Source organism: Chanodichthys erythropterus, chromosome 21, assembly GCF_024489055.1.
Source record: "Chanodichthys erythropterus isolate Z2021 chromosome 21, ASM2448905v1, whole genome shotgun sequence".
NCBI lineage: Eukaryota > Metazoa > Chordata > Actinopteri > Cypriniformes > Xenocyprididae > Chanodichthys > Chanodichthys erythropterus.
In genome coordinates, this window is record NC_090241.1 from 28,057,655 (window position 1) to 28,071,974 (window position 14,320).

Here is a 14,320-nt window from a genome sequence, read left to right on the forward strand (position 1 = left end):
ATCGGCCGAAGTATACTTTGTGCTTTAGTGAGGGGTAGAACTACTTTCCCTTCACTGAAGCATTATGAAGGACAATTAAATGAAAAACTATAGAGAAATATAACTATTCATTTAAAAGTGACTTATTATACCCCTTTTTACAAGATGTAATATAAGTCTCTGGTGTCCCCAGAATGTGTCTGTGAAGTTTCAGCTCAAAATACCCCATAGATTTTTTATTATAGCAGGTTTTCCTGCCCATTTTTGGGTCGGAGAAAAAAAAAAGTGCTGATTTTGGTGTGTGTAGCTTTAAATGCAAATGAGCTCGTGCTCCCTGCCTCCAAGCTTGCGATTCAAATACATGGAGGCATAAACAATACAGGAGAAGTTCACACAGCAAATATAACTCTCAAAATGGTTTAATTCAAACTGTTTGTGATCACCTAGGTACGGCATGTATTTTGTGGATGTTTGCTAAAAAATTGGTGATGCGTTTATGATTTATACAGACTGCAAGCGTTTTCAGGTTATAAATTAGAATAACAACATGGCTCTGGTCTCCATGAATACATTTACAAACAATGGTAACTTTAGCCACATTTATTATAATCTGAAGGATCTGGAGAGATTCAGCATGAAGGAATGGTCTCTGATCTCTTGTCAGGTGTTCTCCAAACTCATTAGGCATTATAGGAGAACACTCAGAGCTGTTATCTTGGGAAAAGGACGTTGCAAAAAGTATTGAATAAATGGGTATGATTAATTGTGAGCAATGTGTATTAGAGAAAAACTTCTCTCATAATGAGATTTTAACCCCATTTAAAAGTTATTATTTTTCTCCAATGAAAGGTTGGATTTTTGTAGATTTTTTTAAATAAAAGATCAAAAGTATTAACGAGATATATATATATATATATATATTAGATAGATAGAACAATGTCTTTAAAGGTTAATAAGTTATTATTAAAAACAAATTTCGCTATGGAGAAAATAAATGGAGTTTTTACTTCCAGAACCCAACAACTGCACTCTACAGGTCATTTGATGTCAACGTCCTTGAACTGAATGTGATTTCTGCTTATAATTCAGGTTCAACAGGATCAAGGATTATTATAATAGTATTTAAAAATAATAGTGAATATTTGATAAGTGACAACTTCTTAAACTTTCCATATGCTCTCTAAAGAACTAGGACATATTGGGAGGGGGTCGTACAGGGAGAACCCCTGCTTGGTTGCTCCTGACATAAACTGCAGACAGATGACATCAGCATCCTGCATGACGCCCTATCGTCTGCCAACGGGAGATGTCTCCACTCCCTTTCCACTAACATCTATGCAGTCTTAACAGAGGAGAGGAGGAGGTTTATATGAGAAGAGGTGGGGGTCTTCTAGCTTCCTACATAAACTTAAAGCTCTGGGCCTCCAAATGCAACTGCTCAGGCTTTATGAGATCTGGAAGTCTTCATCCTCATGAAATAACAGAAATTAGAGGAAGAGAAGGTCTAAGGGTTTGCTGCTGCATGTTAAGCCCACTTAAACTATAAGAGGATGCTATCAGTAATGATACGCTGCTACCAGATCTGCTTGACCGCACTGCTTAATTATGTGCCAGCAAATAAATAGTGAAGGTCATATCAGGCAATAAAAATGAATTAGCATAACCCACCTATATCTTTAACCAAAAACTCAAAATTGGGAATACACTAACATTTCAAAAGTTTGGAGTATTTATTAAAATTTTAATAAAATTTAATGAAAAATGTATCTTATGATCAGCAAGGCTGCATTTATTTGATCAAAAATACAGTAAAACATGAATATTGTGAAATATTATTACAATGTAAAATAACCATTTTCTATTGAATATATTTTAAAATGTAATTTATTCCTGTAATGCCAAAGTTGAATTTTTAGCAGTCATTCCTTGAGTCTTCAGTGTCACATGATGACCCTTGTAATATGCTGACTTTTAATATGCTCCAGAAACATTTCTTATGATTAATGTTGAAAACAGCTTAATATATTTGTGGATGAAACCATGATACTTTTTTTCAGGATTCTTTGATGAATAGAAAGTTCAAAAGAACAGCATTCATTTGAAACAGAAATCCTTTGTAACATTTTAAAATGTCTCTACTGTCACTTTTGTTCAATTTAATACAACCTTGCTGAATAAAATTATACAAAAAAAAAAATACAATTTTATAGTATGCCATATGCCTAATATGCCACCAGTGTACTCTAACCTCCCATTTTCCCGATGAGCCCTTTCAATATGTCCCTTCCTGTCCATTTCGACAGAAGCACGTCAAAACAGAAAGAAAACAAAGCTTGTCAAGCCATTTCACAAGGCATTTAACAAGTTCCCCAATGCTAAACAAAAGCAGTCGTTGTTGCAAGGTAAACATTTTCAGAGAAAAAGGGCCTGTTTGCACACCTCTGTTCTCACTCAGCTCAACAGTGGACAATCTCTGTTTTCCAATAATGAACTGCAAGGCTACTGAGAAAGAGCGACCAACACATGTTCAAACCTTGCTGACCAATTCACCCTTTTCATTTGTTAGTGTTACGTTAAAAGATTGCTTTATCCCTATGCATCCCATTCACTGCCTCAAGTGCATGTTAACAGAGAAGATGAAGAATTCCATTACTCACAACAACTAATCATTTGGAGTAAACCTCCTGAAAATTTATGAACTGAGAACTAGGTAATATGCCAACTGGTATGGTGATTGTAGAAATGTGCTTAGAAAGTGGGCAACATTTATATACAACAAAAAGCTCTGAATTGAATTATGCTGTCGTACATGAAATGCACATCCAAAGGGTCTTTTTTTAAGATTTAAGACCAGAAATATCCAAGCCATGGACATATACATAACATATGCCATTGACTGCCAGTTCTAATCACTCATTAAAAGTTTCCTTTGGAAATGATCAACTAGAGCTGGATGGATTCACAACAAAACACTGAGGCACACAACCTAAACATTAACTTAAAAGTGCTTACATTTAGATGGCTCTAACTTGCAAAGGCTTAATTCCACCAAGTTGGATGGAGGCAATCTTTATCAATACAAATAAAACCATAGAACATGACCTTTTTATTTTCTAGTTATTTTATATGGTATGGTGGAATTTTTAATCAATCGAACACCTGTGCAAAAAGTGAGCGCAGCAATTTTTTTCCTTTCATGTTTGGTCTGAAAAGGAATTGATTTATGATTGAGTTATAAATGTTATGTCATTTAAAGCAGTAATAAAAGTTAAATATCTGAAGAGTTTAGCCTTGTAACCCCTACGCCTGTTACTTGCTGTTGATTAATGGACACTATCAAATTTTATAAGGCTAAACTGTGAGAACAGGAAGCTTAAGCTATGGTAGTGACAGTTTAAAAAAAAACTTTATACTAACGTTTTGATCCCAACAAATACCAGACGTATACAGTGAGGGTAAAAGTATTTGTCAACTTCAGCTTTACTCAATGTACATGTACATGTCATTGCACAGAAAATAATAATAAAAAAACACAAATGATCCTTAACCTTGTCTCAGAACTTTCAGTCATTGAATTTTCTGTTAACCACCTGGTTCAAGGTCATTTTAGTGGATTAAAGTTTCCCTCAAGTTCACACAGGTGTCCGAGCAGGTGTATGTTACAAAGTTGGACAATTAGAAAATGTTTTACTTTTACTAGGTGATAAATAAACTTTTACTAGAATTTCTTTCTTAATTTAGAACAAGACAGACTTTATATTCTAATATATATATATATATTATATATATATATATATTAGAATATAAAGTCTGTCTGTCTGATCTAATGTCTACCAAGATCTCTCTTACCTTGTGTAGTCTCCGTTTGCCTCCTAAAGAAAGAGACAAAAGTGCTTGTTGATGAATCATTTCATACTGAACCTCTATAACGTTACATGCTTGTGCCTTGAGTCAATGCGGTAAGAAGCTTAACTCCAGAGTGGGTTTAGACCACACGCCTCTAAACTTTGTATTAGAAATTTGCTAATTAATGAAAAGTTGATATATTTAACGTTACAGTGAAGTTGCATCCTAAGCACTTCAACGCACAAATACAAGCGTACGAAGGAACGTCGTTTTACACTACAGTTTAGCGAAAAGACAAATGCAAATTCTGAGGTAAAAACTAGACATACAATAGTACGCATGTCGTTGTAACGGGTTTAGTTATAAAACAGTTTAAAATCAGTTCAGGAGATAGTCAGAAAATGACTCGCAGCGAGTCTGTCAAAACTAACCCAGAGAACTCAAATTCTCACTCACCTGAACAGTGTATGCAGCTAACTTAAAAACGATCCCACTCTCCACTTCAATGTTTTCCTGTAAGTTTTAAAAGGAAAGAGTAAAAAATTGTTAAATCGCTTTATTATGGTTTCGTTAGACCCCAAACCTAACTATTTATCCCACCAACCGTTTTCGGTTCCACACACAGGTTCCACTGTGGACGATACCATCTTTGTAAACAAACACAGGGTGTCTGTACAACAGTTTTCACTTTATCTACACGCAGTGTATCATTACATGACTAACAAATTATTACGCTAACACATGAATTTAGCATTTAAAAAAAGACACTAATATATTCAGAATTAACGTTACTGCAGTAAATAACTTGTACCACCCCAGGATGACATGGTACAGTCTAGGAGCAGGTTCAGCGCTCGTGTTTCAACCAACGTCCATCAAAAGAAGTTACTCTGGTGTTTCGCGAACGCAAATAATTATATGTATGTATAAAAACTTTATATAGATTTAAATAAATTGTTTTCACCACACGACCGCGCAAGGGTTATTTTAAATAAATATCTAAAGAAGTTTGTGGCTGTAGTAGACTGTAGTACTACAGTTACAACCAGGGTAGATTAATCAGTCATCATGGGGTCGCTGTACAGCAACCAGGAAAATCCCTCAGCCACTCAATCACGCCATATGCAGCGCCCCATCACACCATTCTATATTACAAAGACGGATTAATAGCAATATTGCTTATATTTACTTTTTATATTATAATACATAACTTCACATTTAATTTGTTAAATGGCATCTTTTTACTAAGTAGTAGTTACTATGAATGAAGGCCAGTATTACCTATATTGCTGCTGATATCTCTATTATTTTTTCCCCCTCAATTTCTGGGGATGAAATGTGCAATTATAGTCATTTAACATTATAGTATAATTGATATATAGTATAATAGGTTTTAAAAATATATAAAAACTTTTACTTAAACAATCTTCACATAAACCCATTGTAATAAATGTCATGTTTAGTTTTTGTTTTCTTTATTTTTGACCCATGTAACCTTGTATTTTATCTTGTATCTTGTTTTTACACATTAACATTTTCCATACCAGTGACATTTCACAATTCTTGATCCTTAAACCACAACAAAAACTACTAGCCTAACCAATATAAAGTCCATAGATTTTTCATGTAAACAATCAGTAATAAAATGGTTAAATACACATTAAATGTTTAGGCATTAAACCTTATACTGCAGCAAAATGTACAAAATTACAGCCAAAATCTTAAAAATGTCATATTTATTTCCATATACAGAAAGTAAATATAAAATCTCTGTCAAAAATTAGCAAATGGTAAACCTCATTAGGGTTCAGTATCACATTGAACATACCCAGTTGCTTCAAAACAAATATTAGTATTTTCCATCTCATTTTTGTGTAAATTAGAACTTTTTATTATTTCATTACAGTGGAGAACATCAAAAGGCAGCATAAGATAGGAAAATATGTACATGATTATTTCGGAATTCGTAATGTGATTTGTAATAGTTTCTATTTAGACACTAAAAACAAGAAAATCTTTCAGAGCAAGCTAAATTCATACTACCTTTCTTTCTTTATCAAATGTGTTAAGTTGAGTTAGATTTGGTGGTTCAATAATGGCCTTTACAGTTGAAAGAGGCTACAGAGGAACCAGCCAACCCAGCAGCATCCTGCTGTGTCAGGGCTGTCATCTGTAAATGCCCGTAATCAAAAAGAACTTAATGGAAGCCACCTGCCAAGCTCTTTTAAAGCCTCACAAAAAAATCAAAGGGAAAAATCATCCACGGACAATTGTAGTAGAAAACATAAGAATACAACACGACAGCAATGAATTATTCTATTGACTTTTAGCATGCATTGCACTACAAAATAACAGTACATTACTTCAAGACTATTGTAATCTTTAATAGATTTTTGATGTTTTGATCGGTGACATGATTTTAATACTTGGATCACTTACATTGAAGACAGATATCTTAGCATTCCGGAAAAACAGTTCGACAGTGGTAGCATCTTTCAAATATGCAACACTCTCGATGTAAAACCTACAGAAAACAGCAACAATCAATAAGGAACATAAATGAACTGCTATAATAAACCAAAACTAACAATCATCACATATAAAGAGATTAAAATATAAAGAGATATGAATAAGAAATTATTGTCAATCTCAATGCCAAATCTTCTTTTGTCTCCAGCTATGCATGTCTTGCTTTTGCATGTTGAAGTTGCACCAGCATGCCTCATACTGTGCTGGTAGCGCCCCCTATTGGTAAGCCATTGGCCATGCAAATAAATGAATCTGAACTAACCTGACTTGGAATTTGAGCTCAAGTGGTCCAGTCTTTTTGGAAAAGTCATGGTCCAGCACCCTGCGATCCAGTTGAAGCCAGTTTGTTTGACCCCTGATGAACGGCAATAAGTCTAATTGAATGCTTGGGTTAAATCACATAAGAAACATACACATAATGATGTCTTTGAAAGACTTGTAAGAACTATTTATGATTGTACGTAATTAAACCTCAAATGTTGTGTATGATCCTATATGTTCTGTTTGGCTGAATGAATGATCAAAAGCAAGTAAGTATTTAAAAAAAAAAAAATCATAAAACAACAATAGGCTCATTGTAAAAGTGGAATTGCCTAATTTAAAAATCTAAGCCTTTTGTTCGAAAGCATGCAAGTTGACAGATTTATAGTAGTTCAGTTATTATTTGAGGGAGGGTGTCTGGCTAATGATACTACAATGTATGCAATGTATAGGGATTACATGCTAGTTTAATATTGTAATTAAAGATCCACTGGGGGAGTCTTTGTATTAAGTTGTAAAGTAGTGCTAATAAGCAATAATAATTATGTCTTTCTATACAATGACAACAAATCACTTCACTAACTTACCTCTCATCAGTGAAGGAGATTCCAAAATATTCTTTCTCTTTCAGGTTGAAATGTGATGAAACCAGATCCAGGAGATCTCGGGACAGCAGTTTTGGCTGTATTAGGGAAAACAGGTGTTACTGTTAATAATGCAACTGTTTTTGTCTGTCTATCTATAGTTTGTGTGGTGAGTTAGCTTTACCTGGACCAGCAGTTCCAGCTGCCTGTCATCTAGCAGAAGCACCTGACAAAGCCGGCCCTCCGTCATCTGGAAAACACATATGCAGTATATAGTATTAATATATTCAATATCTGTATATTATTAATTCACATAATAAATATGGTTATGGATAAAATAGTGTGCACTATAGTTCAAGAGTTTGGGGTCAGAATGAAATTAACACTTTCAGCAAGGATGCATTACATTGATCAAAAGTGACAATAAAAGGCTTTTGTTACATTACAATATTTTTTACAAAAATGTCCATTTCAAATAAATGCTGTTCCTTTGAACTTTCTATTTAATCAAAGAATCCCAAAAAACATATGGTTTCAACAACTGTTTTCAACACTGATAATAATAAGAAATGTTTTTTGAGCAGCAAATCAGCATATTAGTATGATTTCTGAAGGATCATGTGACACCAAAGACTGGATTAATGATGCAGAAAATTCAGCTTTGCCATTACAGGAATAAATTATATTTTAAAATATACTAAAATAGGAAATTGTTATTCCACAATAATAATAATAATAATATTTCACTATATTAATATTTTTTTTATCAAATAAATGAAGCCTCTGTGAACACAAGAGACTTCTTTCAAAAACTTTAAAACATTTTACCAACCCCAAACTTTTGAAAGGGAGTGTAATTAACATTTTTACTGACACTGTATGTGTGTAAGTGCATAGTATTTTGAACATACTCTTCCATGACCTCTAATACAGATTTAGACACCATCTGCAATACTTATAAACAGTAATCTAATGATGTGAGGAGAATGTGTCCTCTGATATTGGGTTAATAAATTGGATTGTTTTTCCCATTGGGAAGATTGATCTCTGTGTAGAGTCAGCTGGATTTAGATGTTATCTTGGCAGCCTCTTGGCAGGGTGACTTTAGTATATAGTATTCAAAAAGTCAGAGAAAACTGAAATTATGAACACAATTACTATTTCATTAGTTTGTACAGAATCTTTATTCTGAATATCCTACATATTAATTGAAGTACTAATTATTTATGAACCTATTTAGAGTGTAGCATTTGATTTACAATGGGAGAGTGGAGAAAAAAAACACACAGAGAGAGAGAGGGAGAGAGAGACTTAAACAAGAGGGCCTAAAGAAATTTGAACTGATATAAACCTGAACTTGCAAGGACACATTGTTCCCGTCACCATGTCCAATACAACGTTGATATTTATTTTTCCCAGTTTACATCATGTTTTTCTTACACAATGGCTGTGCAGCGACAGCTGAAAGCCCAAGACTGAGCCCTAATAAAATTTAATATAATCTAAGTGAATCATAGTCATGTGACATGTTTTCAATGTTGAAAGTTTCCCCCAATAAGCTTTATCATAATAATAAAACTATGATTATGTATAAATCATTCTGCCCTCTTCTTATCTCTAATACTGCATTAAATCAATTGCAAAATTAATAACACACACAATTAACTTTTCTATTTCATGAATTAAAACAGTGATGAGACTGAGGTTTCAACATGGAGCATGCATGAATTTTGCTTAATTAGCAAGAACCAACCTATCTCTCTTCACCAGATCCTCCAGTGTACAACTACTGATAACAGTTGATTAATTAACCAGAATTAGCCATTCTCATGTGAATTAAGCAAATTTCATGTCTTGTGATTAATATAATATAATATTTTTATGTAAATAATTTCTTTTCATTTATAATAGGAATTATATTTCTAGAAGAGAAAACATTTCTTGTGACTAAACAAGAGCTATAAAAAGTACTTTCAAATAAGAGAGGAAAAAGTAGAGTGTTAGTGGCTATAAAAAACAAGGACTTGCATTTAAGCCATCTTAATGGAGAGAATTATTGGTGTTGTTAATTACACAGGCTCCATTGTCTAAGCTTGGATTAGTCACTATAGAAACCCTTTACAGGACTAGCCCAGCCCAATAAATGATTCAAGCCATGCTTTAATAAAACTTGCTTTGTTATTAAAGATCACATAGAACATGCATACTAATAACAATAGATCTTTTTGATGTTGCATTCAGCATTACTTGGGATTTATGCTTAAGCAGTGTTTTGCTGAGCTAAATGTTTAGTTTAATGTTTGGTTGCACTTTATTTTACTACGTACTTACAGTTACTTACAATGTACTTAGGTAAGAAAATACTGGGTAATATAAGGTAACGGGGTTAAGGTTAGGTGTAGGGGTAGGTTCAGAGTTAGTACCTAGTTATTACCCAGTTAAGGTAATTACTGTAATAAGAACAGGACTGTAAAATAAAGTGCTACCTAATATTTTAATTTTGATTAGATTAATACTCAATAGGCAATACCAATTTCCATACATTAGGAAAATCTTCTCCACCAGCAATGCAGGGCCTCATTGGCTTTGGGTTGAACTTTACCTTGCCAAAAACAATGCACTCGAAAGTGCTTTATACCAGACTCAGCATGAGCATTATTTAAGCTTCATGCGGCATCGTTTCCCTGCCCCCCTAAGACTTTCTTGCCCCCCTAAAAAGCCCTCCACTTATCCCTGAAAAAACATCCACTTATGTGTTTTCTGCTTGTCTGGTATAGATTTACTCATGCAGAGATCTCTCTTGTATTGTGTGCTGTCAGACTATAAGGTCATCACTGTGCCAGGCACCGAGTGGCTGCTATATTAGTCTGTTAACTCATGTTGTGGATGAATGCAGACAAAAGAGTTAGTATGAAGTTTGGGATATGTAATGAATACTTAAACTTGTGGCTCTGTACTTTAGTATCTGAATAGAATGGAAGCATAATTGATTTGTATTTGTGGATAAGTAAGCCTATGTGCCTATGGGGGTAGGGAATGAGTGACCACTGACCATGCAAAAAAAAAAAGAGGGTCATGTGATGTGTAATGCTCTTGACATATGGGGCATTCACCCCCAATTTTAATCTGAGTTCAAACAAAGCCCATATACTCCCTCTCCAAAATGCACACACGCTTTTAGCTCTATTTAAAAAATACCACTTAAACTATTATATACCACTAGCTCTAAACCTGTAAATGGTTCAGCCACTGCCCCAAAACATGCTTGAGTATGATGCTTGAGAAGTCCAATCTTACACAAACAATGCCATCCATCTCAGGGTGGGTCGCAAGAAAAACAAAAAGATGAAATGACTCAGACCTACCAGCTCCAAACTATACAGCAAAGAACTTAAAAGAAAAAAAGAAAAAAACATATGGAGAGAAGATCTGTCTGGATATATAAATATCATCCAACTGTGGAGTGACTCTTAATAAAGTTGATTAAAGAAATACAGACATAAAAGCTATTCAATTTCAGTTTCTTACTCAAAGTCATCCTATGGCTTCAGATTTCACTCAGTTAAACGTCACAATAGGGAGGAAAAGACGATCGCAACTTCCGTTTCATGCCAACTTTTATGTATGTGAAGCAAATGTGGAATATTATTACCACATTTTTTTTTCTTCAAACTCTATGCAGATAGATATTGTCAACAAATGGTCAGTGAAAAGAGGGATTTTTATCTTCAGAAAATGTCAAACTCAGGAGCTCTGTTTTTAGAATGTAAAGTAGGGCTGCCCAATTATAAAAAAAATATTATTAATATAATGTGATTATTAATGTAAATTCATAGAATGTACATACTTGAAAAATACTTGACACTTAACACTCACCAAATGCAAGTAAAAATCAGTGTTGGAGAGTATATTAAATGGTATCAATAGCCAGTTTGACAGTAACATTTTTATAAATTCTAACAATGCAAAACTGTGAGAACATGAATGTGAACGACAGTGCAGTGCTGCATCGTCACAAAGGTTTAAGCCTTGCCAATTTAAATCTTCAAGCTCAAGAAGACGAAAAAGGGAACTCAATTCATTACTCGTGCACTGTGTGGGAAGTTTTCTGTGGTGCAAACATCTGAAGTGCGCACCCAGAAATCCGCATCTCAGACATGCACTTGAACAGACATATTAAAACACAGTCCTCCCAGATTTTCACTTTTGTCTGATTTTTGCAGCATAAAATTATACTTTTCTGACATTGAGAACCATTGCAGGACTCCGGACTAACATTTGAGGGCAGAAGCACGAACATGAGGGTGAGTAATTAATGACAGAATTTTCATTTTTGGGTGAACTAACCCTTTAAGTTCTAAGGTGGCACCAGCCCCTGATTTTGCAGTGCTGTGAGGGCTGACAGAAAAGCACTGAGTTTAAAGGGTCATGAAACCCCAAAACACTTTTTTTGAGATGTAAACAGATATGTATAGGTTCCACATCATTGAAAACACTAAAGGTACTCATAATGTTATTCATAAGTGAAAAATTGTTATTTTTCAGAGCGATTTCTGTCTTCCGGTTTGAAAAGCTAAGTCGGAGCAAAGTCACAAAATCTGACGTCATCGTGTATTTTCGGCCCAAGTATGGACATGGTCGAACATGCTGACGTAGACCGTTTTGGGCGATTCTCGACATATATTGCATTGTTTTGCTGTAATCTACCAGCACAAATGGAAAATATGTTCGCGTGAGATCGCATTACAGCGGAGAATGTCACAAAAGTGCTGTTCATTCACCTCTGCCTGCTCTAGCTGCGTTCAAACACGTGAGCCTTGTGTATGTTTCCCCCTGCAGCACGTATTTTTTTTATTTGCTCGCAATGCGGTCAGAACTGGAGTTTGAATACGAACACATGAAAAATACGACTGTCATGATAATACACGCGGAGCACGCATATGAGCGTGCATTGTTTCACAACACTAGCCACACTCATAGCTCATACAGAATAAAGTATCTGTGTTTAAAGTTTTTATTTCACACATTCTCCTGCACCAAACATGAACCAGCATGGTGTAGTTATGCACACATATTTCATCAAATCTTCTTCAAATGAATTATATGTGCAAACTGGACACTGATGCAGTGGTGTAGCCTATCTGAACGCGACAACAGGATTATTCTAATAGACAAAAGACTGATTTTGAGACTGCAGCGCTCGTAAACGTAATCAACGTAGCCTATTATTAGCCCTATTAAATATTCTTTTGCATTTCTCCCTTATGCTTGGGAGTTTGTTGTCATTTTCTCCATGCTCATATATTAATATTCATTATTCTGTATAATGAGTGTGTTCTATGTCTGTGCTTCATTGGTTGTTCTCTCCCCTCTTCTCCCCCTCTACACTCCCACTTTTCCAGAGCTTTACACGCCCATTTTAACAGACTTTTTCCAGCTCAGAGGTGTGAACGACCAGGGTAAAACAGGGGGGTTTCATGACCCTTAAGTTGAGATGCAGACACTATTACCTTTTATTTTATTGTTAATAAATATTAAAAATATATACCAAGGTGTGGAAATGGCTAATAAGCCAATAAGTGCTCCTTTGTAACATCTACTACAGTGGTAATTTATTGTCTCTTTTTATTTCTAAACAAGTGTTTGCTTTCCTACATCGTGAAACTTTTAGTTTTACAAATGGGGACAAACTATGAAGGATGAATGTTTGTAATAATGTTTTGGATGTCACATTAAAAATAACATTCAAATTGGCCAATATTTAAAGGTTTGAAGTGCTGGAAACGTTGTGTGAAGCACTTAAAAGCACTCGAAAACATTAGACCATTTCTGCCACAAGTTATTTCTGTTAGTGTTAGTGGCACAATGTTTCTCATGGTTTCCAGATGCTGTGAAGAAAGTGCTTGAATTCACCACAGAATTAATAACATCACTGTGAAATCTTGTGAGAAGCATTTACCTTCATCGCAGAATTCTCTGGTAAACCACGGAAACTGTTTGATCTGATATCTAAGTCGGCACAGTTTCATCTGATATCTGTGGTTTAACAGAGAATTCTGCTAATGTGAATGCTTCTCACAAGATTTCACAGCAATGTTACTAATTCTGCGGTGAATTCAAGCGCTTTCTTCACAGCGCTGTGTAGAAATGGTGTCGTGTGATCGAGATCGGCCCGCTGCTCTGAACTTCTGTTGCGTCGTCCATTATTGGTCCGAGCTGTGCAGCTCAAACGAGTTGATTTAGAAAAAACCAAGCTCCTCCGAATATTACGGAGTTTGCTTGAATTTACGATAAATTTAGCGACCGCAGAATCGACGAAATCCTGGAGGGACTGAAAACAAAATGCATGTCATTGTTATGTCTTGGCAAGTAACCTTGTAAACATAGTCAGTTATGTCTTAACTGAATGTAAACAGTTGAGAAATAAAATAAAGTGTAAGAGTATATTGGATCAATGCATTAGCTCTTAAAGTGACAGCAGCATAATATTGCAACCTGGTCCTATGGAAAGACGTACTTGTGGGAGCATTTTTGCAAATTGCAAAATACGTACATATCACTGCAGTTTCCAACAGAAATGAACACTAGAGGCAGTAAAAAATCATTTTTTCATACACAGCTATGATTTTTCCCATATGTTATGATCTCAAAACACTTTTGCCAAAGTGCACGATTTGTAAACAAATACATTCAAGACTTTTCATCGCTAAACCAGCTCCATATGTTTCACTTTTCTGATATAACAAGTTTGCTCTGTAGCTCAGCTGATACGGAGCTGTACTTAGTATGCGGAAGGCATGGGTACGAATCCCGTGAAAAACGAATCATGGTAAAAGAGCTCAAAGATGAGAGAAACAAGCTAAAATGGCATGATTACGAATGCTTTTTATATCACATTTGCTTTTGCTAACACTATCAGGTAGGTTTAGGTGTAGTGTTTGTGGTACGTTATTTTTAAATGTGCTTTAGTGCTCACCGGACATTTCAAATCAGAACTGCGGTAATATATATAAAACCAACATAATAAAAACGTAACATGTTCACGTTCATCCGTTTCAGAAAAAAAAAAACCACACTTTTAGCGCCACTCAGTGGAAATCTCACATTGAAACTGTCACGAA

General features: G+C 34.9%; 1 protein-coding gene across 5 annotated transcripts in view; it reads right to left on the reverse strand.

Annotated features, from left to right (window-relative positions):
- Nucleotides 1–14,320, reverse strand: part of frmd4ba (FERM domain containing 4Ba) — a 51,923-nt gene that overhangs the window by 22,543 nt on the left and 15,060 nt on the right. For 3 of the 5 annotated variants that reach the window (XM_067373486.1, XM_067373488.1, XM_067373485.1), the window contains exons 2-8: nt 7,384–7,449; nt 7,203–7,297; nt 6,617–6,709; nt 6,265–6,349; nt 5,869–5,925; nt 4,282–4,338; nt 3,829–3,851 (exon numbers count right to left, since the gene is read on the reverse strand). In XM_067373486.1, coding sequence (XP_067229587.1) covers nt 3,829–3,851; nt 4,282–4,338; nt 5,869–5,925; nt 6,265–6,349; nt 6,617–6,709; nt 7,203–7,297; nt 7,384–7,449 — 476 coding nt within the window. The remainder of the gene's footprint in view (nt 1–3,828; nt 3,852–4,281; nt 4,339–5,868; nt 5,926–6,264; nt 6,350–6,616; nt 6,710–7,202; nt 7,298–7,383; nt 7,450–14,320) is intronic. The other 2 variants (XM_067373489.1, XM_067373487.1) reach the window with 1 other exon arrangement.